This window comes from Melanaphis sacchari, unplaced genomic scaffold (genome assembly GCF_002803265.2).
Source record: "Melanaphis sacchari strain LSU unplaced genomic scaffold, SCAv2.0 Contig141_pilon_pilon, whole genome shotgun sequence".
NCBI classification, from domain to species: Eukaryota; Metazoa; Arthropoda; class Insecta; order Hemiptera; family Aphididae; genus Melanaphis; species Melanaphis sacchari.
The window spans coordinates 989,629-1,017,003 of record NW_020270600.1 but is presented as its reverse complement, the minus strand read 5'-3'; the positions used below and the strand labels follow the sequence as shown (position 1 = coordinate 1,017,003).

The following is a 27,375-nucleotide window of genomic DNA, read 5'->3' as shown; positions in this document are numbered from 1 at the left end:
GACAGTGAACACATTTTAAAAAATTAAGTATTAAACTTAATTACTCTAACCTATTTTAACGAATCTTGAGCAAGTAAAAGTTCTAAATCTTGATGGCGCGAGTCTACCCCACACTGCTAACCCTTTGTAAACCTACCATAAAAGATGATGAAAATTTAATTTTTTTTTTGCACGATTATAATTTATTATTTTTTTTTTTGATGAATTTAAAGATAATAAAATTTAAAATTGGAGGTTTTTTAATATATTTTTGAGGAGTGGGACAACTAAGTCCCATTGGTCAATTACGGGGTATACTTAAAAGTCCCTATCAGTAGCCGCTAATCTAAAGCATTTATAATCTATAAATGTATCAAAACTTATTTAAGCATTTAACTTAGGGACGTAATTTCAGGCTTTTTTCGGGTGCACAAGATTTCAAGCAGGTCATTTTGAAATTTCTCCTGCAAGCCATAATAAAATAGATATACCTACGTATATAATGTGCATTATCCTGTTTTCAATTGTTTTCTTACATCATGGTCTATGGACCAAATCATTGCACCAACATAAACAGTAAAAACAAATTCAAAAACTAAAATACAATAAAATAAATAATTAATTAATTACCTTAACAGTGAAAATCAATAATCGACGAATAAAAAGCTATAAGAAGAAATGTAGCTGCAAATAAAAAAAGTATTAAATGCATGTAATATGGCATTTATAAAATGTACAATTTGTGGTTATTTTTTTTAGTCTTCAATTTCAAAATTCCCTATGATATAATAATATACAACAGTAGAATTTAATATCGTATTTTTCACGTTAATGAAGATCTATCAATCTACCACCATATTTTAATATTTTTTTTAAATCAACCACCATGAAACTACTACATGAAAAATTATTTCATTAGTAAAAACTTTATCAATTACAGTGGCAACAAATGAAAGATTTCTTTCATCGCTCAAAACAGTAAAGTCATATTTACGCACTACCATGGGTTATCTATATGGTACTGAATATTGAAAAAATATAAGTTAACGATTACCAATCTAGAAGAAGCTGTAGATGAATTTGCTTAACTTAAAAACCACCACTGTCCGCTTATTTAAATTTAAAATATTTTATTTATTTATTTATTTTTTTTTTTTTGAGTATTTTGCTTTTACAAAGATTATAAGTATAAAAAATAAACAGCAATTTATAAATGCCATATTACATGCATTTAATACTTTTTTTATTTGCAGCTACATTTCTTCTTATAGCTTTTTATTCGTCGATTATTGATTTTCACTGTTAAGGTAATTAATTAATTATTTATTTTATTGTATTTTAGTTTTTGAATTTGTTTTTACTGTTTATGTTGGTGCAATGATTTGGTCCATAGACCATGATGTAAGAAAACAATTGAAAACAGGATAATGCACATTATATACGTAGGTATATCTATTTTATTATGGCTTGCAGGAGAAATTTCAAAATGACCTGCTTGAAATCTTGTGCACCCGAAAAAAGCCTGAAATTACGTCCCTAAGTTAAATGCTTAAATGAGTTTTGATACATTTATAGATTATAAATGCTTTAGATTAGCGGCTACGTTGGGCTATTCTTGTATCACAATGTTATTAAAACAGTTTTGGTAACCACTGTCTGCCATCTGCCTCACTTATCATCACAAATTCCTCCTTATCAATCACTAATTTGATTATCTACATACGAACCACGGTCTTAGTAGTGAAAAGAGAGTGGATGAACTGTGATAACACTTATCATGATACGTCTGGATTTTCACTATTTTCAGTCCGTGTACGCTTTATCTACACGGGCACCCGGGTATCTAGACTCAGCTATAATTATAACCTAATCTAGAGTTTTTTTAAATTACGCGGTACATCATTTTGGATTGTGGTTTCCATAGGTCAATGGTAGTTGGTTAGTGGTATAAAATCCATGTACAGATCAGTATTTTCTTATCAAATTTAAAATTTAAACTTTTCTACATTTTTTATGTATCAAGAATTGAAGTATTTGAAATATCATTTATTTCATAATTCATATTAGTTCATGTTACCTAGTACTTACAATATTGTTGTTAAGTACTAAAATATTGAAATTTAAATAGTTATAAATGTACTAATAATTTAATAGTTAGTAATCTCATATCTACTAATAATTAATATTACTAACTAGTAAATGATAAATATAACAAGTGGTTAAAATTCTGTAATTGTACCATATTATAACAAAATAATATTAATGCTAATGTTCAATGTTAATTTTATAAATATTGTTTATATTTTATATGTTATATTTCTTTTTAAACGGCAATTTTGGGTAATTATTGTTAACTATTTTTATAGTATTAATTTTACAAAAGTATCTTATTCAATTAACTAAACAGTTGTCTTCATTAATGAGTTAATAATTTTTATTTTTTATACTTACTAATCTTATTATTTTTTTTTATTATATTAAAGGATTTTAATTTAATATAAATAATCAGTATTAATTCAAACAACAATATTTATCATTTCTTGTTATTGAAGTCTTAATATTATTTATTACTTGATTTGTTCTTTCACAATGAATCAATTTTTAAATATACCAGAATCGTATAAAGACATCACAACTGTTGCTATAAAAGGATTGGGTAAGATAATATTTATTTATAACTTAATTGTACTTTTTAATAAGATACTGAAGTGGTTGATCAATGTTTAAATGAGATTTATTATTTTAAATGTTTTTTTTAGGAACTGATAATGACACAGTGATTTGTACAACAGATAAAAAACTTATGACGTTTTTTAAAGGATGTCTAATGAAAAATTGCAATGTGGAGATTGAAGTTAAACATTTAGAACCATTTCTTGTGTATAATGAACCTAAAGATGAAGTTTATTATATTTTACATGGAGACAATAAAGTTTTAATAGTCAAAGAAGAAACAAGTCTTAAGGTATAACAATTTAAAATATTTACATAGTCTAGTATGCTAACTTTTATTTGTATGATCTATATTATTTATGTTTTATTACTTAATTTATCTTTTTTTTTTTGTTACTTTGATATTTTTAGATTATTACAACATATTCCAATGTATATGAAATGGTTGTAAATGATCATAATAGTTCAGGAATACCTCAACTTTATATAAGAACAGACAAAGGTTTTGAATCGGTTGATATTTTTGATAACAAGGAACAAATTAGTAACATTCACCAAGAAACTTCAGTTGTATATACATTTTGTGTAAACAAATTACAAGTAATGTTTTTTAATTTTTTATTATAAATTGTATATTATACAATATGCTCAATTTTAAGGCACTCGTCAAAATTACATAGCTTTCTGGGTTAGCATTAAAAAATACTCAAAATGTATGTTATTTTATATTGATTAAATTTAAAGTTATACTTAACATATTAAGTAAGTATATCAATCAGAAAACACCTACATTAAATGCTGGTTTTCTTTTGTAAAATTTTAAAGTGATTATTGAATCATTTTTAATTGAACTCAGTTTTACAATATATGTATATTAAGGTGGTCCTTATTTTTGAACTTCATTGATGTTATATCACGGGCTCAAAATTTTGTTTGGTATATTGACAAAATAATTATAGTAAAATTTGAATGTGATAAGTCAATCTATTCACATGCCTCAAAGGGGTAGAAGTTCTATAAAAAGAGTTGAATTTTCTTATTTTGCGTGTAATTTATTTAATTTTATGGTTACGTAAAAAATTTACAAGACTGTTATTATAGTACTAAATATTCACAAAAAAAAAGTTATCTTGTGTTTTCTTTGTAAAATTGAAAGTTTTTTGTAAAATTAAAAAAAGACAGTCAAAGTTAATGTTACAATAAAATATCTAGGTTTTTAGTTTTTTAACTGTATTATCTTAAATATTAAAATTACATTAAAATACAAATAAAAAAAAAATATAGATAATGAAAATTGCAAATTTCATAGGTAAATTTCAACTGTAATTTAATATTATAATAATTTCACAATATTTTAACTTTAAGATGAAGTTAATAATATTTATTCTAGTTCTGAGAACGAAGATAAAGATATAGAAGAAATAGTTGAAGAAATACCTGATTTACCCAGACCATCAAAAATAAAATGTGCAAAACAAAATATTATTACACCTTGATTAGCATCTGCCATTGATAAATGCAAAATCAGTGATCGGGATGCTGTACTTTTATTAACAGCAGCAGCAGCAGAAAGTTTTAAGGTAAATAGTTCTGAATTTGTGGTAAATAGGACAAGTATAAAACAAGCTCGAGAAAATATTCGTAAACTAACATCGGAAATTATTAAGACTAATTTTTTAAATCTTAACCTAAATTTTGCAGTTTTGCACTGGGATTCTAAATTACTTCCAAGTTTATTAAATAGAGAAAATGTGGTACTATTATAGGGATAGACTCCCTATAATTATTACGGCTCCTAACATAGAAAAACTTTTAGGTGTACCTGCATTGTCCTCAGGTACTGGAAAAGAAATTTGTTTTGCTGTGCACAACACATTACAAAAATGGTGTCTATTGGATAAAGTCCAGGCTTTTGTATTTGATACCACTGCGTAAAATAGTGGTCGGTTAAATGGAGCATGTGTTCTTTTAGAACAATTATTAAATCGTAATATATTATTTTTTGCATGTCGTCACCATATTTTTGAGTTTATACTACAAGCAATTTTTTTTCACACAAAAATTATCGTCATTTCTGGTCCAGATATACTTCTATTTAAGCGTTTTAAAAATAATTTAAATAAGTTTAGAATATTTTCAACATTTCCTAGGTCACACAAAAATTTAAAAGCCGTGGCCGATGAAATTAATTTATTTTGTGTAGACAAACTCAAAGAACAATATCTAAGAAACAATTACAAAGAATTCATAGAGCTAGTTTTGATATTTTTAGGTGGAATACCACCAAATAGAATACGATTTCATCAACCAGGTCCTTACCACTTAGCACGATGGATGGCGAAGGCTATTTATTGTTTTAAAATATTAATGTTTTGTGATCAATTTAAGATATCAGCAAAAGAAATTAATGCACTTGAAGATATATGTTGCTTTGTAGTAGAATGTTATATTCAAGCATGGATTTCTGCTTCAAATATAATTATAGCTCCTGTAAATGACTTAATGTTTTTAAAAAAGTTATTTAACTACCACAATAAAAAGTTGGGAGAAGTGGCCTTAAAAAAAATTTGTAAGCCACTTGTGGTATTTAAACGAAGAATGTACTGTGTCTTCATTATTTGATGATCGAGTTGACAACAATACTAAACATTGAATGGCAATCAAAATTTTACAAGGATACGAACAAAATATAAACAAAGAACTAAAAGAAAATGAAGGATCAATTAAAAAATAAAACTTAAAATATGATGATATATCATTTTTTTCTCAAAGAAGATCTTCCATTTTCACTTCTTAATAATAATTTTTGGAAAGTATTTCAACGATTTAAAATATCAATACATTTTTTATGAGAAGATCCAAGCACGTGGCCAGCTATAATTGATTACAATAATGCAAAAGAAATATTATCTTCGCTGAAAGTTGTAAATGATACAGCTGAACGTGGGGTAAAAGTCGTAAAACTGATGGAAGAATACAACAACAAATTTTCTAAAAATGAAGATCAAAAACAATTTATATTACAAATATGAAATAATTATATGATTCTGTGATATTTATCTGTTTAAATAATATAATTAATAATAACTGTTTTAGGTTCAAGAATATCTCCAACAATATCCAGGGTTTACTCGAGAGATTTTAAAGAAAACTTATACCAATTAGAAATTAATAACCTTACATTATAACGCTAAATTACCATAATATTCTTTTTAACATAACATTTGTCAAAAATGAATATTTTTCATATGCATTTAAATAATACATATTTTGTAAAAAACAATATTATTATGTTTTTTCGCAAAAGGGTTAAAATAACTAATAAAACTTATATAACCTTTATTATAGAGAATTTTATATTTTATAATAGTACTATTATACAATTTTAATGTAACTTTAATATTTAAGATAATTAGTTAAAAAACTAAAAACTTAGATATTTTCTTATAACAAAAATTTTGACTGTCTTTTTTTAATTTTACAAAAAACTATCAATTTTACAAAGAAAACACAAGATAACTTTTTTTTGTGAATATTTAGTACTTTAATAATAGCCCTATGCATTTTTTACGTAATTATAAAATTAAAAAAATTACCCACAAAATAATAAAATTCAACCTTTTTTATAGAACTTATACCACTTTGAGGCACATGAATGGGTTGACTTATCACGTTCAAACTTTACTACAATTATTTTGTTAGCATACCAAACAAAATTTCGAGCCCATGACTACTATTTAAAAAAAAAAATTTTTTTACCTTTATAGCTAAGGACCACCCTAATATATATAATATTATTTTATCTAGAATTAATATACTTAGATAAACCTATCATTTAATAACAATCATTGGTTATTTATAAAATTAAATGTTTCTTATATTTGAATAAAATTCAAATTAATTATAGCCTAAACAATTAAGAAGATCCTATACCTGCATATGTTGTCTTATCTTATAAATGTATTGCATAGCATATTGTTGTTCAGTAGAACCAATTTTGTTTGTTTAAATTAAATGTTAGAGTGAGATGACATATTATCAAACTTAAAGTAAGAATTCTTACCTTAATATAATATTGAATGAATATTAACTGTATTGTATGTTTATAAGACAGACAACATATTATGTGAGTGTGGTGTCCTCCTAAGCTAGAAATAATATAAGAAATGTTAAAAAAAATAATTTTTAAACATCAAATAAGATCCAATAATTTGAATTTATTAAAAAATCTAACCACAGAGTTATTTACCATGAATTTTTTGTTTGTTTTAATTGGTTTTCTATTTTACAGCATTTAAAAACATTATATGACATAGAAAGAAATAAAATATCACAAAAAACTTCATCATTCATTAGTGCTGTAATGCAAGTGTCAAATGATGCTACTTCTGATGTTAAATTATTATCAAATGTTGTTACAAAAAATTCTTGGCTAAAATTATCTAATGAAAATCTTGTGTATGGATTTACTTTACAAAACACTTCAAAATTGTAAAGTATTATATAGAATTTATTCATTATATATATTAATGTAATTTAAACTACTTATGTCTTTTTAGACCTGTATCAAATTTTAATTTAATATTGTTAGAAAACAATAAACAAATTTGGTCAAGATTTCGATACGAATGTTGGGCTGTTGAAAAAAATAAAAGTGGGTTTAACTTTTATAGTGATCATGAAAATACTTGCATTTCCAAAAGTATTGAAAAAAGTTTTATGAGTTTGAATTCTGAAAGCTCAATCATACTTACAAGTAATAATAATTGTTTTATCGTAGTATGGTTCTAGTACTATTTATTTTTTAAATCTTATTTATAGTTGTCATTGATAGTTGGAATACTAAATTACTTCCATATTTTGTTAATAGTATGGTATACATAAATGACAAAAATTATGATAGTAAGTAGCAAGTTAAGGTATTTAGAATTATAAATAAACAAGTTAGTATATCTTATTCTTCTACATTCTTTTTTTTTTATAGTGATACAATACATTTATTCTGATAAAATTATGGTTACTGCAGACTTATTCTTGAATAAAGAATTTGATACATTTGTTAAAAATGGAATTTTTGGTAAGTGTATAACTGTATAAGGATATAAATTATTTTAAATTTTAAACATATCTTCAAATATTTTAATTAATTTTACATAATGTATTAATTTTCCATGGTTAAAATTAAGAATATCAGTTTAATTAACAAAAGTAGGTACATTTTTAGTAATTTTAATATTATTTTCATCATAACACATACTTAATAATAAACAGTTTTTTATTAAACTACTAATAGATTATGTTACATTCACATAAAAAATTATTTTATTGGGTAAAATATTGGTGATTTTTCATATTTAAAATTTGTATTAAAACAATGATAATATATTTTGTGGTGTATAATTTATTACTTATTATTTGAACGTGAATTAAGATAAATGTGCATTTAAAATTAAAACCCACGAATTCAATTATTTAGTAAATCACTGATATTTATTTAATGTGTATTTAAAACATAATACTTATTAAATTAAATTATGATATAATATGATATAAAAGAAAAATAAAAGGTTAATGATTGTCTTAAAAAATTAAAAGTATTTGTGCCTACTATTCTAATAATAAATATTTTATAAGCAGTATTATCGTAACAAAGCCCTGGTGGATTTCTGATTTAAAATAAATAACTGATGCCAATCATTGATATTAGAAACCATTGGAATATACTAAATCTATTGATAATAAAGTTTCATGCATAATAATAAATCCGTGTATAAATAAAAATGTGAAATTAAACGAAATAAATTCACTAACTTCCGTGAATTGAATTAACTTTTATTGTTAATCTTGATGTTATCTCTGATATTTAATTGCTACTTATAATAATATTTAGTTATAACTTATAAGTATTAATTATCTTAACACCAAACTATAACTATATTCTTGATCTTAGGTTCTGTAGTTTTTTTTTAAATTTATAATATTCATTTATTTAATACTTTTTAATTTACATTTTTATCTATATTTTATTATAGTTGAAGATTTAGTGACTTTACGTTGCACTAAATTGATTTCATGTTATCAAATCAAGAGTACCATGTGTCTTAAAGATCTAAAAAATATGATGATGAACAATTTTAAATTTGATATAAAAGATGATTGGTTTGTTCACAGTTCTTTATCATGGTTAAGAACGGTTGTATGCTATTTGGATCTAATATCGCCGTTAGAGTATGTTCTTAAAGTGTATTCAGAGTATGTTTCTTATTTAATTAAGTAATAATATATACAAAATAAAATATATTTAATTTGAATTAAACTTATTTTGCAGCTCATTGGGGTATACAAAAACATTTATTCAAGTACTGACTACAATGTTATGTGAACACACTATTATTAATTATCTAGATACTAAAGTACCAAAATCTTATAATATTGATACTGCTCTACTAGATTTAAGGGAACTCCGAAAAATTTTTAAAAGATATTTGAATAAAGAAATAATAATACCAAGAGATCAATGGAATATCACACGTTGTAAATTGGTAAGTACTAATTTAAAAAAAACTCAAACTTTATTTATTGCACTAAAAAGTGAACTTGATTGCATATTATATTAAGAATGTATTTATTTCTTTAATCTAATATTTGCAATTGTTATTTTTTTTTTTTATATATTTCTTAATATAACTGCATCTACAAAGTATTAGACTAATCTAAACTAACCTTGTCAAGAAGTTTTTAAACAAATTTTTTGTTTAATTATTATTATAATATAGTTTTTTGTTTATTACTAAAATATGCAAGCAGTAAAAAATGTCAAAAACTTAATAAATTATAATATATAGGTAAAAGATCAAATCAGTTTATTCACAATATAAATAATTAAACATAACAATATTCATAATCAAATCTAACAATAAAACTTAACAATAAAAATATATATATTATAATAATATGTTACATGCTCTGATATTCTAAAACAGTGGTGGTCAAACTACAGCCTGCGGGCCAACTCTAGCCCACTATCATTTAAAATTTGGTCCTCAAAAGTATTCTATATCACAAAACTTATTTGTATACTTATACCTAAAATTCTAATAACTTTAAGTTTAAGGGAAAACTTCAAATTTTAGGCATGGCAAAGAAAATTTTTTTTATGGCCTGAGGTTAAAAACATTTGGCCACCACTGTTCTATAACAATATAACAAGAAATAGTTAATTATGAAAATACTATGTATAATTAAGGGTAGACCTAGTATGTCTTGTACTCATATAGATATATGTTAATCGTAAATTATATAAGTAATGATTTATAATCTCATATATTATAAAATGCATTTCATATAGGAAAAGTGTAATTTCACAGTAGTTTAAACTAAGTAGATGCAGATGGCATAATTTTAATCTAAAGGATTTAGGTATGGGAAATACATTAATATATTATCAGACTCCATAAGATAATAGGATCATCGCACATAAGAATTAACTCAAGGACGCGTGAACCATGAGTTTATGGTGGTATACATTTCTTAACCAGAAAGGATATAGTCTAGAATAGTGAGAAAAAGCCTATTTAGGAGAGTCTGGGGATAGAACTTTTTGAGACATGATTTACAAGAGTTAGAGCAAGTTTCTGTACACCAGTTCTTGTTAGGATTTAACTATTTGGACTTGGAAATATTTTTAATTTCAAAACACTAAAAATATTTTCAATAAAAATAAAATATTTTTATAAATGTTTACTACTTATTTATTTTACCACAACTACTGCACAGCTCCATAAACAGTTGCCTACACTTGACTTACTATAAATAAATTGATTTTATTATTAAATAATTCATAATTACTGTTCAATTGAACTTAACTAAGTGTGTTTACTTAGTTAATTGTTATTTGATAGGTACTGTTAAATATAACTTATAAATTATTCTAACAATTAATATTTTAATTTTTATTGTTTTTGATGTATATGTAATACATTTAAATTCATTTTTCTAGGAATTTATAATTAAATGGGTATCATAATTAAATGTATTACATTTCTAATTATATATTAAATTCAAATACAACCGTTTCATTAGGTTTCTTAATTTTATTAACATAAAAGTTTAAAGTCATATTAAAATACTGCAATTAACATTATAACTCAAACAAATCATAAGATAAGTTTTTATATTATATTTTCATTACTTTTTACATTTTTAACTTGGAGAAAAATAAAATTTTATCTCTAGATTAAATAAATAATATACAAACAGAACAAATAATTATACATCAGTCATTTTACTTAACATCTATAATAATTAATTAATTGGACTGGCAAGATAACTAAGTATCTACAAATAATTATTATATTATGTGTATATTTTTTAAACTAAGCTTTAAAGTAATTGTATAACTCAATTATGAACATTTAAAAAAATAAAATAATGAAATAATTGAAGCAATTGAATATTATTTTCATAGTATTATTATTCTTAATTTATCAATTAAATTTGTTCCCATTTTACTTTTTTAAATTTATTCAATGAAAATTATTTAAAGTTTTAATAAACGTCATGTTTGTCTATATTTAAATTTGTTACTATGTATATCAAAGAATTAATGATTATAAAACATTTAAGTTCTGAAAATAGAATATCAGCTCACTATTTCTCTGACTGACCTATATACAAAATAGTAAATTTGCATTTAGCAGAACCAATCTTATGAGATAAGCTTTAATTTTAGAGAATTAACCTTGTTATTTAAAGTGAATTGACCTATTATTAAACTTTAAATCAAGAATATTATATGTGTTTCCATGATATATCAATCTCACAAGTGTATAATATTACATGTTCATATAGATATATCACAGAAAAATTAAATTATCATAAAATAACCAATGTACAAACACAGATAATATTCTTAAATTTACGTTTGATATTATATTGATTTACTCAAATATTAAGGTTAGTAACAGGAAATTGGATTTACTGAGCTTAATAATGGTATATTGTGATTGCACATAGATCAGAGACAGAAATTAAATGATGCATTAACATCCTCTTATGTATAAATTGATATTGATATGTATATAAAGCTTATAATACCATATTTAAAATTAATTCTTAATAATAGGCATTAAATTAATCTATAATTGCACTCAATCCAGCCTCATATGAAAATATATTTTCACATTTTTTTATTTACAGTTTTTAAATACATAATAATATAATATTATAATAAATAATAATAATACATATCTTATTATTCTATTTTAGTTTCATTTTGAACACATACATTTATTTTTATGGTTAAACAGTTAAGGATATACAAATTTAATGTCATGTGATTCCTTTGTTCAAGTGTATTACTACTTAATTGAGAGACAATAATATTTTTAATTTTGTCGTTTCTTTTTTAATTTTATTAGTATATAATAGATATTTTCAATGTTTAATTTAATTTTAAAATAAATTATTATATTGTAGTCACTAAGTTAATTAAGAGTATTTTCAAGATTATCAATTGAGAGTATTTTAATCATTATTATTCATCATATTTAATAAGAATATATAACTTAATAGAATGTTACTGTGTAAGTTAATATTAATAGGTATTTATTATGTTAATGTTTTAAATAAAAATGTCTTTATCAAATGGTTTATTTTCAAAAAATTATTCTTAGCAATTTAATAAGATTACATTTAACTGATAATGATATTGATATTGATTTTTGATCAATTACGAACTTAATATAAAAAAAAAAAAAAAAAAAAAAAAATGTTAAACATAGTAATTCACGAATTTTCCAAATTTCGCAATTTACAAATAAATCTAATGTTTGGTTCTTAACTTAACTAATTAAAAATAAATAGATCAAAAACTATATCTTTGGATAAATTATGATTATTGATTACCAATCACAGTAATTACGGTCTGTACGTGTTTTAAAAAATTTGAAATCTGTGTCTATGCTTTCTGCCCCAGATTCATCTGTATCTAGACTAGTAGCCACCACTTTGTTGAGAGATTCATTAGATTCAGTACTAAGATACCCGGAGTCTTCATATCTGTTTTGATCAATTGGCGAACTTTTGACAGCTTGTTTGTCAGAAGCACCAGCCATAATATCGTGGGTTCGCCGGTTAAATTTTGAGCTAGCGCAATCGGATTGCATGACTCCGGGTTTGCTAGTGCTTCTGACACAAACGTTTTTTGGAGGTTTTTGTAAAGATAAAGGCGATGGACACCTTTGCCTTCTACAGTGTTTTGGATCTGGTTTTAAGTATTTGGCCTCGAGTTGGCTCATATGCCTTCTCTTTTGCACATCAGCCATGACATTCTTGGCTTCGTATATCTCTAATAAACTACCAAATCCATTATTATTTATGATTTTTGGACTATTGAATTGTTCTAATGAGTCTGAAGAGTATACTGTTTTCAAATTTGGTTTTGTTTTTGTGCAGTTTCTATCTAACGTATCTGGTTCAAAACTATCCGAATCTTCTGCTGGATGATTGTCGGGACAGTCTTCAACTTCAATGGTTATTTGACCTGGACTCTTCTTTTTAATTTTTTTATCCAATGAATTATTAGGTGACATGCTAGTGTTAAAATTATCGTTTACATATACTTCACTAACTAAACTATAACGTTCAGATGACCTATTTAATATATCGGGTAAGATTTCTTTTTTGGGTTTTTCTCGTATACAGTCCGGACCAGATATATGTTCATAAAAGCTTTCTCTTTTTGTGATAGTATCATAAGTATATGTGGTTTTAATTGTAAGTTCTTCTTCCATTGGTAATGCAGAATTACTTAAAACTGGACTTAGGTCTGGTCTTACAAATCCGTACTCAGATGGTGTATGATATCCACATTTTCGTTTATAATCCATTGATCTTTCTAAACTATCGCACTCTATGTGAGTACTCTCTTCCTCGTCATCGTCGTCATCAACGTATTTTTCTTCGTCTACTAATTTTTTTTCTTCTTCTACTTCTTCTTCGTCAGTTTTTGATTTTATTTCGTTTTCCTTAAGTAGCAAGTCAATTCCATCTTTTTCGTCAACTTTTTCTTTTAACTCAATGGGAATACAAGGAGCTTGGTTTTTTTTTTGCTTGGTAACTTCTATAGGTACATTCATCAACCATTTTTGTATTGTGTCTGATTTAATTTTAAATTGAGTTTTGCATTTATTACAAGAACTTAATGATTCATTTGTGTTTTCATTTGCATCTTCTAAAATCATAACGAGGTTTGGTATGAACTTTTTCATTGTTATTTTTCTTTTTGCTTCGTGTATTACTTCACGAATTTTTTCTAAAAATTCTAACGCTGCTGGCGGAGGAGCCTAAAAATATTATTTTTATTTTTAAAATTATTATACTATTTATATTTTATTTTATCTATTAAATGAATTAAAATAAATCATATTTACCATTAATAATTCAAGTTCAAAATAGTCAGGATTGAAATAAAGTTTTTTTCTTGGATTAGCACACACTATCGATCTAATATTATCCGGTCGATCTTCTTTGTTATCTAGTGTTTCTACAATTGAAATGTCCTCTTCTGGATGCTTTTCTATAGAATTTGAATCTGAATAATACATTGAATGGCCAATACATGAGTTAAACGACTGAACAGGATGTACAATAGCTGTTGTTAAATTTCTCTGTAATAATATATAAATTATAGACATCAATTAGATATATTATTAATTAATTTTACATTTATTTAGATAAATTGTTTTTAATTCCCATTGATTTACTTACATTAATATTATTATTTTCTATCATATCCATAGAAGATTCTCCTTGTGTATTTATACTATAATTTCTGTCTTCATCTGACTCAAAGGCCTCGTTATCATTGTAACTGTGTTGTAACAGAGGGTTGTTTTTTACTATACCCTCTTCAGTAATACCGTTCGACATTAATGGATTTTTAAACGCCTCTATATCTCCATTTCGTCCTTTAGGTCGCCCTTTACGGACATGCAAATACAACAAAATAGACGCTACGTACATTAGTCCTAACAGAATTGAACAAATTGCCACAGCTATTAGTTCGCTTATTGTTAATCCTGAACTTGAAGCATTATCCGATGAACGATTGTCAGTTGAAAATAAAACTTCTTTTACACCTGTTGTAGATCAGCATATTTATAAAAATACATTTTATACGAGATTACTTAATTTTTTAATTATTTTTAATTACTTGGAGTTCCTGCTATTCTAAACGAAAGGCAAGGTGTTATGGCTTGATCAAAACTGCTGTCATAATCTTGTGATAATGTTTCTTTACAAATCATTTCAATCAATACTAGCCTCCCTTCAATGTTGGTCCTCGATTGTAAATCACCTAACCACTATAAAATATATTCAATATATTGTAAATAATTGTAATACATTTTTCATATATGCTAAAAATTTAAAATAATAGTTAGGTAATAGGTATACTAAACTATTCATATTTATTTTTTTTTTATTACAAAATTATTTTATATTAAAATAATATAAATATACTTAAGAAATATCCGTTTTACATTAAAATGATGAATAAATTTAGAATACGTTTTTTATCTAAGAATATTTGTGAACTTATCTAATTTACAAATCAATGTTATATATAACCGTTTTAAAGAAATCTATGCTGATTTTTTTATCACTAGTATTCTTAATATATTTTTTTTATTTAAACCGAATTACTTATTGAAAAAATATACAAAAAAGGAAGTAAAATAAAATAGTTTAATAATAATATTATTTTAAAATAAACATTTAAATAACTTTCTCATTAACTCAACGGGGTATAATTGAGATAATTTGTTTGTTAAATATTCTTTGATAAATATTATTGTTATAACTTGCAAGTGGGTTATAAAAACAAATAATTCTTGATGTCAAAACTTCAACAATTTTAGTTTTTAAAAAGCTAATAATAAATCATAAAATATTATAATACGATATTTTTTTTATTTTAAACTAGAAATTATTTTTCTATTTTTGAATTTTGAATTATTAAGCAAGTTGAAAACCATTTATCAAACCGCTGTACATTCCTATAAACATAATTGTTTATTGTTGCTCTCTTACCAGTTAATAAAAGAAGAAAATCAGGTATACTACTAGATCTAATCTATTTACATAATAATCGTGTATCATTGTATGCATTTTAAATCCCCCCATATTGTCGTAAATTGAAATAATTAAGTAAAGCAATTTTATTTATCTCACTCTTATGATTATTTAATGTGTGTGTATAATATATGTACATTTATATAACACTATAATAAGCTACACGATTTAATTTTTTAAAGTAGATATTTGTTAATAACAAATTGTTATTTATTTTTATTGATATGTTATAAATTATAAATATATTAAATAGAGTTTGTCAATAATAGAAAATAATTATTAATGAACTTACTAATAACATGATATGTCCATTTTCGCGGTGTATTTGGAAAGGAATTTCGAAGTCTGATTGATTTTTAAAATTTATCCAACCTCCTCGTGTTAGATATGTCGCTTTTGAAATAGCACAAATAGGATATTGCATACCTGTAAAATAATAAAATATTATAATTATATGATTATATAAATTATTAATTTTTTTAATAATATTCTACTGTTTACTGTTTACTAAAATTTAGTATAGTTGTATTCATTTAATAAATCTTAAGTTATAGACGTTTTTATTTTAATAAAAATAAAAAAATAAAATATAGATTAGATATTAAAATAAAAACACGTGACAACTTAATATACCTATTTTATAAATCGTTTGTTTTCAATGGTGGTTAAAACTTATACTGGTCGTGAGCTACAAATTAAAATTGATTTTAGTTATAATCTGTTTAAAACTAAAATAATACACAATATATATTATATCTTTAAATTTGTATACATAGTAAATATTAAATAACTATTTACGGTTGTATTTTTGTATGGTAAATATTAAGTGAAATATATGCCACGAGGCTCTGTAAGATACTAAAATAACGAGTAGATACCACGTGCAGAAATCAACTTGGTTATTTGAATCCAGATGAATAAGTTCAGTTAAAACGTTTTAAAAATAAATATTAATGACTACAAAAAACGCGTACCTATACTATTATACCTTTAGGATTGACACGTCCATTCATATGTATAGCACGCGTGTAATTTTAACATCAATAAGAAAAAACTTATAAATTATCATGATTATGTTTTTGACTTATAAATATTTTATATTTGCATATATATTCCTTTTCAATAAAACATTATATGTATTGTTATAAGTAACATTAATAAACAAAATTTTTTTATTATTTTTAGGATAACTAGATAGGTAAGATACATGCAGTCATACAGACTTGTATTATATATAAAGTTGTACAATGTACATAATATTATCTTATTAATATAACGTTTATGTTTATTTAAAAATAATATAATGTTCTGAAATAAAAACCAAATTTTTGTTGATCCGCCGATGATGAACCATTACTGGTATACAATAGTATAATATAATACATATCAAATTTAGGTTCAGTAGTTTACGTTTAGCTATACGTTAGTAGTAATATTAGTGTGAATTGAACTGATATCAAACCTAAAAATAATAAAGTTGTCTATTTTTGGTTTATAGAATATTTTCGATATTTTAATCTTAAATCAAGTTATAAGAGTATGAAATACTAAAACTTAAAAGTTCTCATAACTCTTCTAGTGATTATCCAAAAATTGACCTTACAAAAATCACAGACAATAATTATGTTACTTTAGGTTTGATAATTGATTAACTAATTTAATAATAAACTAACGAAGCTTAACGATAACTATTGAGCAAACATTTTATTTTACTTGTAAGATAGAGAAAACAAAAACGGATGAAACGTTCTCCAAATATTAACTAGTTTATCGCAATGTCTAGTGTTCACTATTAACACTGCACATTCTACAAGACGTATGAGCCAATAAAAAATAATAATAAAAGTCTAATAAAAAATGTCCCTATACAATTATATTTGACTAAAAAGAAATATAATCAGCCGAAATAGTACTATGCAATTATACTGCGTGTTTAATGTTATCATCAATTTTATATTCCTAGTATAAACATGATCCGTTTAATTGGTTGAATATGTATTTATTAGGAAATGGTTGTAAAACTTGTATTTTTGTGCTTTTTATGCATCTATTTTGAAACAAAAATTTATATTATATTATCCAAAATAAAATACGTACCAGTAATTTTAATTTCAGCACTAGGGTATACAATTTGTCCTTGTAGTGGTAAAAATACGTAAGGTATCTTTTGTATCGTTGTGCCAGACACGAATGAAGCTAACGAACATTCTGTGAACAGTTAAACAATAAACAGTATTTTTAAAACAAATATCTTAAAGACGTGTTTAGTGTATTTGTGTATTAATTATAAACTCAGTTGTTATTTAGTAAATAATATTTACGAACCCTACTAACTGCTAACTAGAATCTACTTTAATATAAAATACATATAATTTACGATTTTATCGTCATTTGGTAATGACGAAATACAAGTTGTACGTATAATAATTTAATAATATAAATGTATATTCGAATGATAATAAGTAATTTTTTTTTTCAATAATATATTTTTCCTCAACTATTATTACCCATTGATTATTTAATTACAATTTTAAGGCGCAGAAAATTTGTATATTAATGGAATCTCGAAAAGTTATGATATGTGCGTGTTGTTTTCTGTATATAGTTTAAGTCGAAGTAAAAATTCTGATTAACGGGTCATCAGCCTCCGTATAGGTATATAATATAATAAACAAGCCAATAAAATAGGTAGGATTACAGGCAATGCATAAATGTATTTTTACGACCCAAATTAAATGTATATTCTACAGTTAGTCATTCACAATCGGTGGCTATATATAAATATACATTATAATATATATAATGTCGTTTTTAAACATTTTTTCTTTAAATTACTGTGTTGAAGTCGTAAGAAAACAAAAATTAATAGCTTTATTATCGAATAAGACGTTAGTTAACTTGTATGTTTCCAAAAGTAACTGTCGTTCGAAGGTGACATCTTTTAAATGTGATTGAAAACACTTATTTTGTTATTAATAATTGTTGTCAAAATGTACAATATGGAAAAATAACAATAAAAAATTGAGAGCCTATAAATACGAGTATATACTAATTTTTTATTTTGTTTATTGTCAAAAATTTGTTTTAAAAATAATATTTTTGTATTGATAATTCATTTTGAAGTGTGTAACCGATATAATGTTTAATGGGAGTATTAACCTATCTATTTAGTATTTGTTGTTTATATCGTTTTATGCACTACTTTTAATTAATCGATGTGTAATATTATCGTAAATATTTTAATCGGAATCAATTCGTGGAAATATTTGAAGCTTAATATATCCATGTATTAAACTGTTATAAGTTTTTTTTTCTTTAAATATATTGAAAGTTATAGTTTACATCTCTTGGGTACGATTTCGATAATCACATCTCAGATAATAGCATATTATCAATTTTATTTGGTACAATAATGATTGTGTAGCTTTATTTAAAAAAAAAGAAACAACATATTTGGACTTAATATTTTACTCTAAAATTTTTAAATGGTTACATAATTTAGTAAGCTTAAAGCGTAGTTTGGTATTCGTTTTAAATAATTAGATAATAATGCGAGCAAAGAATAATTTAGTTAAATGAAAAAAATCTCAAACTGTTTAATAGTAAATAGTAATAGGTTATCATTCACGATATCGAAAATGTATTCATGTGTCTAACTTGACAAGTTAACAATCGAAACTATAATTTAAAAAACCAACAAAATATCTAAATCCAAAAGAAATATCGCTCTGACTGGGAAAATATTCAAAATGAATTCTAGATAAATTACGAATGAGGACTTGTTGTTTGGAATGCGTAACGAAGTTCATTATATACACTGTATATTATACAGCGTATAATTGTTATTATTATACATTTAAATTATGGGTCAATATAGCGTCATCTGATTTGGTTACGGTTTCGGTTTTTGTATACTAAATGTATATCACGAATTTAAATTTTAATACAAACACAATTTTTCGGTTTTAATATATGCAAAATTTAGGTATACACTTAGTATAAATTATAAATATAATTATTTTTAAAATCATGAAATTTTCATTTGCTGTTAAATTGTAGGTAGACAAAATAATAATTTGGTTAAAAAGAAACAAGAGACTTATCAAGAGTATTTATACCATATTAAATGAAAAATCCATTAAAATAATATTTCAAAAGACAAGATTTACTTACGATTATTTAAAAATGTTGCGTTTGTAGTTTATATATTCGCATTGTATATGCAAACATATGATATAACTTAATTACTTGGATTATAATACAAATTCGATATTCAAATTTCGGGACAAAAATACGACTAAAGTTTTCAAATTGTAATATCTCTCATTATTCGTCATCGTTTCCATGTGTTTTAATTATTTTTTTAAAATTCTAGTGATTTTTTTCGAAATCATATATAACTATTAAAAACTGAATCGCTCGGTTTGAACACAAACATTTTTTTTTTTTTTAATGTCGACGTATATGATAACAAATCAATAATTGATTCACATTAGATTCATCTAATCTATGTTATTAGGTTAGCGTTGCTATATTTTAAAATATTTTACGTCTTCCGTATACATATTGTTTCTCTTCAGATATTCGGATTTCTCTCTATACGCATGTTGGTATATAGGTAACACGGCTGATTTAATTTTTCACGGTTTATTTGCTCACTGTCAGATAAAATGTTACTTTATTATTATTATTATTTTTTTTTGTTCGTATACGAAACTAACAATTGGCGGCAACGTTCAATAAGGTACACCATCGCCCGTCGCTATACAATAATTGTATTATTGTACGCGCGTGAAAGAAAATGTCGCACGTTTATAGTATAGACATAATATAGTTTATACTATTACTATATATAGTTATGTCGTTATGATTAATAAGTATTGATCTACAGTTTTGCAGAGTAGATTGGGAAAAATAAAAATTTTATTAAAATAAAGAATCTATATTTGTAGTAAAGTATATATTCCTATATTCTAAAAAAATAAGTTTTGCAGTAAAGTAAGAAAAAACGTATGTTTAAGATCAATTTTCATTAACGCTTATTAGTATTGAAGACAATATGGTTATGTAAATCAAAATGTATTTATCATTAACATAGGCTCTTACTTATTTTATATAATTTAAGTTTAAAAAATTGATTAGTGAAAATTTCATTGATAATACGTGGTGTGTAGCCGTGTAGGGACGTGTTATGTTAATGTTCACTAAAATACAAAATCCAACTCGACGGGACGTTACAGCAGTCATAAATTGCACTTACCTTGCAGATCATCGACGCATATCCGTAAGTCATCCCTGAATACGGGCACAGGTTGTATACACTGACACCTGCAATTGCCATTTTGTAACGATTCTGTTGACGTTCCAGTCGATTGTTTGTAGCCTCTGCTGCCGACCGATGACGGGTAATCGCGTTCTACCGACACGATACCGTCGACCAGCGACGCTGTACCGCTGCTTACACCAACACAAGTTTCCATCGAACATTTCACGTCTGTGGAAAAAATATTTGATTAAAAAACGTTCGTCTTTTTCGGAATTGTTAATTTTTTTTGTTATTGAAGGGGTTGTAAGTGAGGTTTGAAACATGGGTATAGTAAAAAAATATCATTTAAGACACGTACGTTCATGAACCAATTTGTTACATCATTTGAAAGTTTACAACTTGTATTATAATTTCAAAAATTTCATAACATTTATGAATTACTTAATATAAATTAGTATAATCGTTTCGGTATTATTATTTATCGAATATTTTAATAGTGGAATAATATTGTCGGTGAAATTTTCACTTTAAATATTATACAAGGAGTTTGCTGCGGGTTTAAATGGTTCTCTAAAAAGTTTCTTTCCAAATGATATCCGCAATGATGGAATGGACTTTTATAAATTCACTGTATACATTTATTTGGATCATTTATATCTAGGATCATAACTGTGTTAGTGTTATATAACACGAATAGGATATAAATTTAGCGAATACGAATGCAAATTGCTCGAAGAAAGGCATATTGAAGTTTTAAAACAGTTTAAATTCAAATGTTTGATTACAAATTCTTGGATTTATGTTAAGACTTAAGACTTTATCATTTTTTAAATTAAATTAATTAATGACTGCTAATAAAATTTATGTTTTTTGTGTAATTAATACCTATATACACTTGTAAAAAAATAATAATAGTGGTTATCGACTATCATTACATAGTATTTTTTTTTATTTAATATTAATTATAATGTTTATATAATGTAAATGAAATTTATTCTATAGACTTTATATGAATAATATTAATTATAGCTAGTACAAATAGTACAGTGTAAAATTAAAATTGAACTAAGATCTCGAGTTACGAGAGATCCGTTTTATACAAATGTAATATTTTTTGAGTTTAATTAGTTGAAAAAATTTGTTTCTTAGTTCATATAAATATGCTTCGAGGTTCAGAAAACATATCATTTACATCTGTTGGAAATTAGATTAAGTGGGTATTTATTAATTTTTTTTAATTTCTCAAACTTTTCAAGGTTTTAAATGTTGGAAAAAATCACTATACTTTACGTTTTGAAAACGCGTAATATTAATAGTTATTGCTTCTCTGTTTGTTAGTACGATAACACTAAACACACCTGTATCAGGCGTTTTTCTGATACTTAATACTCATATTATAATATAGTATATTATAAGTACAAACACTGTAACCAGTTATATGATATAGTTATATTTTATTTTTATTTATACGCCCATTTATAAAGAATGCCCGCCTTTTTATTATTATTTTTTCTATAGTAAACATTCTATTATTTCTACACTGTTATTAAAACTGATAAAACCTTCTTAATAGCTTATTCGAATTTTATAGATAATAGGTATATAGTTAAATATTGTCAGTTTTTAGACGATACACATCTAATTTTTACACGACTATAATAATTATTGTCATACAATACTCAATCCTATGATGTATAATTTTTGGCATCCACTGACTGTGGATTACTGTCATTCTTTATTGAGATTAATCTGTTTTAATAATTAACCGATACCGTCGCGTGCCATTCGCTGTCCATATAATATTATATTAATAACAATAATTATTAACAACGGTATAAGCCTTCAGGTATGTTGTAAAACTTGATGTTATGATTAACATGGGTTTGAATAATTTATTGTGTTATTGGTACAAACATGACGGCTCATCAAAGTAAACAATTTTTTAAATAATTGGTTTGGAAAAAAAACCTATGTAGGAAGTTGATGACATTATTATCTATTGTTAATAATTAATAAATATAAATATCGTATCATTTTTATCATTTTGTATTTTAAATATAGTTTTTAATTGGTTTTTTTTTTTTTTTGAACTATCATAACAATTTATTTGGGAGTTTTCCGTAACCGCCAAAATAATATAACTTGTTTTTGCCATAGCCCTTTTCTGCTAAAAAAGAAAAGGGTAAGATTCCCGTTTCTGCTAAAATTTATTTTTGTAAAAAGACGTTTCCGCCAATTACTATTTGAGAACCATGTACAAATGTTTCATATTGTTATCATATGAAAATATTCTTATTACGTATTATAAATTATAACACGTAATAGATAATAAGTAGATAATAATAACTCATTATTCGAATTTAGGTACAGTTAAATTAGAGTTTATAAACAGGTATTATACAATGTCATCTCACATATCTATTGTATTTAAATATTTTGATATTTCAAATTATAATACAAGTAATAATTATACTGTCTTAAAAATATAAATTATAATACAAGTAGATGATAATAATACATTAGTTGAATATAGGTACAATTAAATTAAAGCTTTTAAATAATATTATATAACTGCATATCACATATTTCGATATTTTATATTTATACATACTACAACATATATTGTTTAAAATTAAAACCATTGGTTTTCAAAGATTTTTTGACGGAAACGGGAATCGTATCTTTTTCGTTTTTGGCGGAAACGGGTCACACCTATTAATTTTGGGGGATTTTTTTTTGTTATTGTTCATAAATATAATACACAACATTAGGGTTTTAGTCGAAGAAATATGGGTACGTAATTCATGTAGATTAATTTTGAAAAAGTATCTTTATACTATTAAAAAATTCTTTAAACAGAATCATTAACATTTTTTATTAAAACGTTAATTATTGAATATACTCATTAAAGTATCACCAAATGTAGTATTTATTCGTAGTTAAAGTATTATTTGTCACGAAATCGACCTAGCTATTGAGTATTAGGTTATGGGGAAATAATTTAGTAAAAACTAATAACAATAATAATAAATCGACTGTAAATTTATTCGGATATTAATATTATAAACCTTATACCCGCATTGATAACTAATATTTGGTATAATATCTGACCAACTGTCGTTATCATGATTTACTGTGAGCTACCGCTGTGAGGCTACAGATATTTTAGTTAGTTATCTGTATATTATATTAAAATGATTTCACAAAATTGTATAAGTATTCACACACAAACGTTTATCATAATATATACGAGTAATACACGAAAAGGTCGCACTTTGACGAATATCTCAGTATAATATACCGACGTTTAGTTTTTTTTTATTAATCGATTTGTCGGCACGTCGTGGTTGTCTATGCTCAACAGGCTGTGGGTTTTTCAACCGATTATGATTGTGTTAAATTAATGTGATGTGCGAGCACAACACACCTCGATATTTATTTTACGACCGTAATTTTATAATATGTTTTATACGTTGTTCTAAAATCGTTGTCGTTTGTATACGCACACATATATTTTGCTTACTTTTGAAATTTACGACCCATTACTCCGTTATATTATTATTATTATTATTATGATTCAATTCCGCGGCCAAGGCAGTACATATTATTATACGTATAACACGCTCCCAAAGAGCCAATCCGCCATGCAGTCCGTCGAAGTTGACTACGTCACGACGCAGATAATATCAGACTAAATTATTATATTATCCGTTTTTAAGCAATTAATATAAAACCACATGTATCGATTTATTATTTTTTGATCAAAATTTTTAACTAAATTGAATTTATATTTTAAAAAACTTGATAAGCTGACAATTTTTTTAAAAAATATTTATACTAATTATTCTTATAAATCGGCTAATAAAATTATTAATTGTTTTGAATTCAAGCTAAAAGCTTAATGAATGTTGTTTTTTATTATAGTTATATCTACTTTCAGCAAAGTTTATGAAATAGAATGCGCATTATTTTGAGTTTGGAAGGTTTGTGTTGTTTGCTGATATTTTTTTGATAATTATTTATTGCATTAAGTGTTATTATCCCATGATCAACAATTACCTTACTCTACACTTAAAATTGTATATTGTTTTTTTTTTTTTTTATACTTTATCATATAGTTTATAATCATAGTTAATATACACACTACTCTTCCAAAATTATTATCATAATATTTTTATTATATCGACCGATAAAAGGTGTATCAAAGGAATGGCTTGATCTTAATTAGGTTAGCCGTCATCGCTGACCTTATATAAATGTATAAAGAGTAATACTAAAAAATTAAAAAATTATGAGGATTATTTGCCAGCTAACGGATTTATTTTTATTATTTCAACTAAGTGTGTAATAGACGTATATCGTAAAATATAGTAATTAAATATTTTATTATTTACTTATACAATTCATTACCTATATATACTATTTAATTCTAACATACTATACTTATTTATTAGTAAAATACAGTATTATATGTTATTATATGTGTCTCAGTACCGTTTCGTAGTTATTTATATTTACTTATAATCTTTAATGGTTATAGTGATTAAATTTATTATTTGAACATCCCTCAATAGTCAAATGACTAAAAACAAAAACTCACTGGAATTTTTATTATCCTTGTTCATGCAACAAAACGTGTTTACACACATCAATTTTATAAAATCACAGAATTGAAATTTTCTATTCAAACATTTAAAACCTAACTGTAGAAAAATAATATTTTTAACGAAATGCCAGGGAAATATCTTATTTCTAATATTCATTTGAAAACCAAAACTGTTTACTACCAATACCTTTTTATTATATAACAAAACAGTAGCTGTAAAGTTTTGTTTCAAATAAATATATATGTGTGAATGATGTGATATTTATGATGCAACATTATAATATATGATATTAGTGGGTAAATAAAATTGAAATAATATGATTACAATTCACAATAATATTAATATTCATAATTTTACAAATTATTTATTATGAATATTTGAGTAGGTACGACTCAAGTGAGTCTAAATTAGAGGTTTTCCAACCAGTGCAGGATTTTCAATTGAATAAAGGTCGATCGCAATACGATTTTATCAAATCAATGTATTTATTCCAGTCGATCACATTCATAATCTAAATATTTACGTAAAAAATAATATCGATGAAAATTTAATCAACGGAAAATTTCTGTGAAACTTTCTACGTTATGCCATAGTACCTTAGTAATTATAGTGATACTGACACATTTCACGATTGCTAATTGTTATATTATATTTTTAAGTAAAAAAATAGTTAAGAGTAAATAAAATATATAAATAGTGGTCGATCATTAGAAACTTGAAATGTAACTTACAACTTATACTACAGTTTAAAAAAATTGATGATTTTTGCAAGTTTAGACTTAAAGACTCTCCTCTTTTCTTAGTTGTGTCACTGTTAAATAGTATATTATTTTTAATGTTTAATGTGATTCGTGTTCATCGAAATCGTTAACTCGGGGCACGTAACCAGCCATATAGGTATATACATATACTTACGCATACCGTTTCTAAATCCCCTTTTATAGAAATACGACTATACTACACCTTCGTAACCACTAACCAATATATAAATAATTAATATTAATTAGTAATAATTTTATTTTTTGTTTGCTACGCAGTTGTTTACCTGACACGTCGAACACGTCTCCGCGATGATGCCGTGTGATGGAAACAGTGGCGGAAATGGCATCCAACAGGAGCGCGATAAAGAACGCCGTCATTAACGCCGGCAAAGGCTGCGAACGAGACGTCATCACACCTCGTGTCGTTGATGTCCGTGCACGCTGCCCTGCAGCACGCGTGACGACGACGACGACGACGATAACTTTTGCCGTCCGTTCTTCTTCAGCCGGCACCGTCGCCGCACTCGTCCTCCATCCGATCACCAACGTCCGCTGCCGATTTATCTTCTATACATCGTCGGGAAACACGATAAAAACAAAAACAAAAAACAATCAATATAATATCGTTCGTCCTCCATTTTGTATTGTTGAATTTTGTAATTAGAATTTACGTGCCATGATGTGTCATATTATATTATTGTGAGTTTTAAAAACAATTTACGTTTTATTACTTAATTATATATAAGTACACGTATATAATATAAATATATAAGTTTATCGAATAATTTGAATACATATTATACCTATACATCTCCACGAAGTACGGAATAAAAAAATAAAAAAATTTTATTTAATAATATATTTATTCAAGTTTTGGCTCTTGTAGGTAATGTTCAAATATATTTAAAATCGTATCATTTTAAATTCTTGAGTTTTTTTGTACTACTTAAACAGT

At 25.0% G+C, this 27,375-nt stretch overlaps 2 protein-coding genes across 3 annotated transcripts in view; one reads left to right on the top strand and one right to left on the bottom strand.

The window, feature by feature from the left end:
- The first annotated feature begins 2,517 nt into the window (after window positions 1-2,517).
- Window positions 2,518-26,798, top strand: LOC112591680. Its single transcript, XM_025335575.1, has 10 exons — window positions 2,518-2,635; window positions 2,739-2,944; window positions 3,064-3,252; window positions 6,944-7,143; window positions 7,212-7,408; window positions 7,474-7,554; window positions 7,637-7,729; window positions 8,685-8,904; window positions 8,981-9,194; window positions 26,697-26,798. The coding sequence occupies exons 1-10, from the start codon at window positions 2,569-2,571 to the stop codon at window positions 26,706-26,708; spliced, it is 1,479 nt and encodes a 492-aa protein (XP_025191360.1). The 5' UTR covers window positions 2,518-2,568; the 3' UTR covers window positions 26,709-26,798.
- Window positions 12,488-27,375, bottom strand: part of LOC112591679 — a 50,783-nt gene continuing 35,895 nt past the window's right edge. Inside the window, exons 2-9 of one of the 2 annotated variants that reach the window (XM_025335574.1) lie at window positions 26,705-26,987; window positions 21,047-21,280; window positions 17,884-17,994; window positions 16,079-16,212; window positions 14,867-15,017; window positions 14,422-14,792; window positions 14,085-14,321; window positions 12,488-13,997 (exon numbers count right to left, since the gene is read on the bottom strand). In XM_025335574.1, coding sequence (XP_025191359.1) covers window positions 12,555-13,997; window positions 14,085-14,321; window positions 14,422-14,792; window positions 14,867-15,017; window positions 16,079-16,212; window positions 17,884-17,994; window positions 21,047-21,280; window positions 26,705-26,831 — 2,808 coding nt within the window. In that variant the 5' untranslated portion in view covers window positions 26,832-26,987 and the 3' untranslated portion in view covers window positions 12,488-12,554. Of the gene's footprint in view, window positions 13,998-14,084; window positions 14,322-14,421; window positions 14,793-14,866; window positions 15,018-16,078; window positions 16,213-17,883; window positions 17,995-21,046; window positions 21,281-26,704; window positions 27,167-27,375 lie in introns of those variants that run through there. The other variant, XM_025335573.1, reaches the window with a different exon arrangement.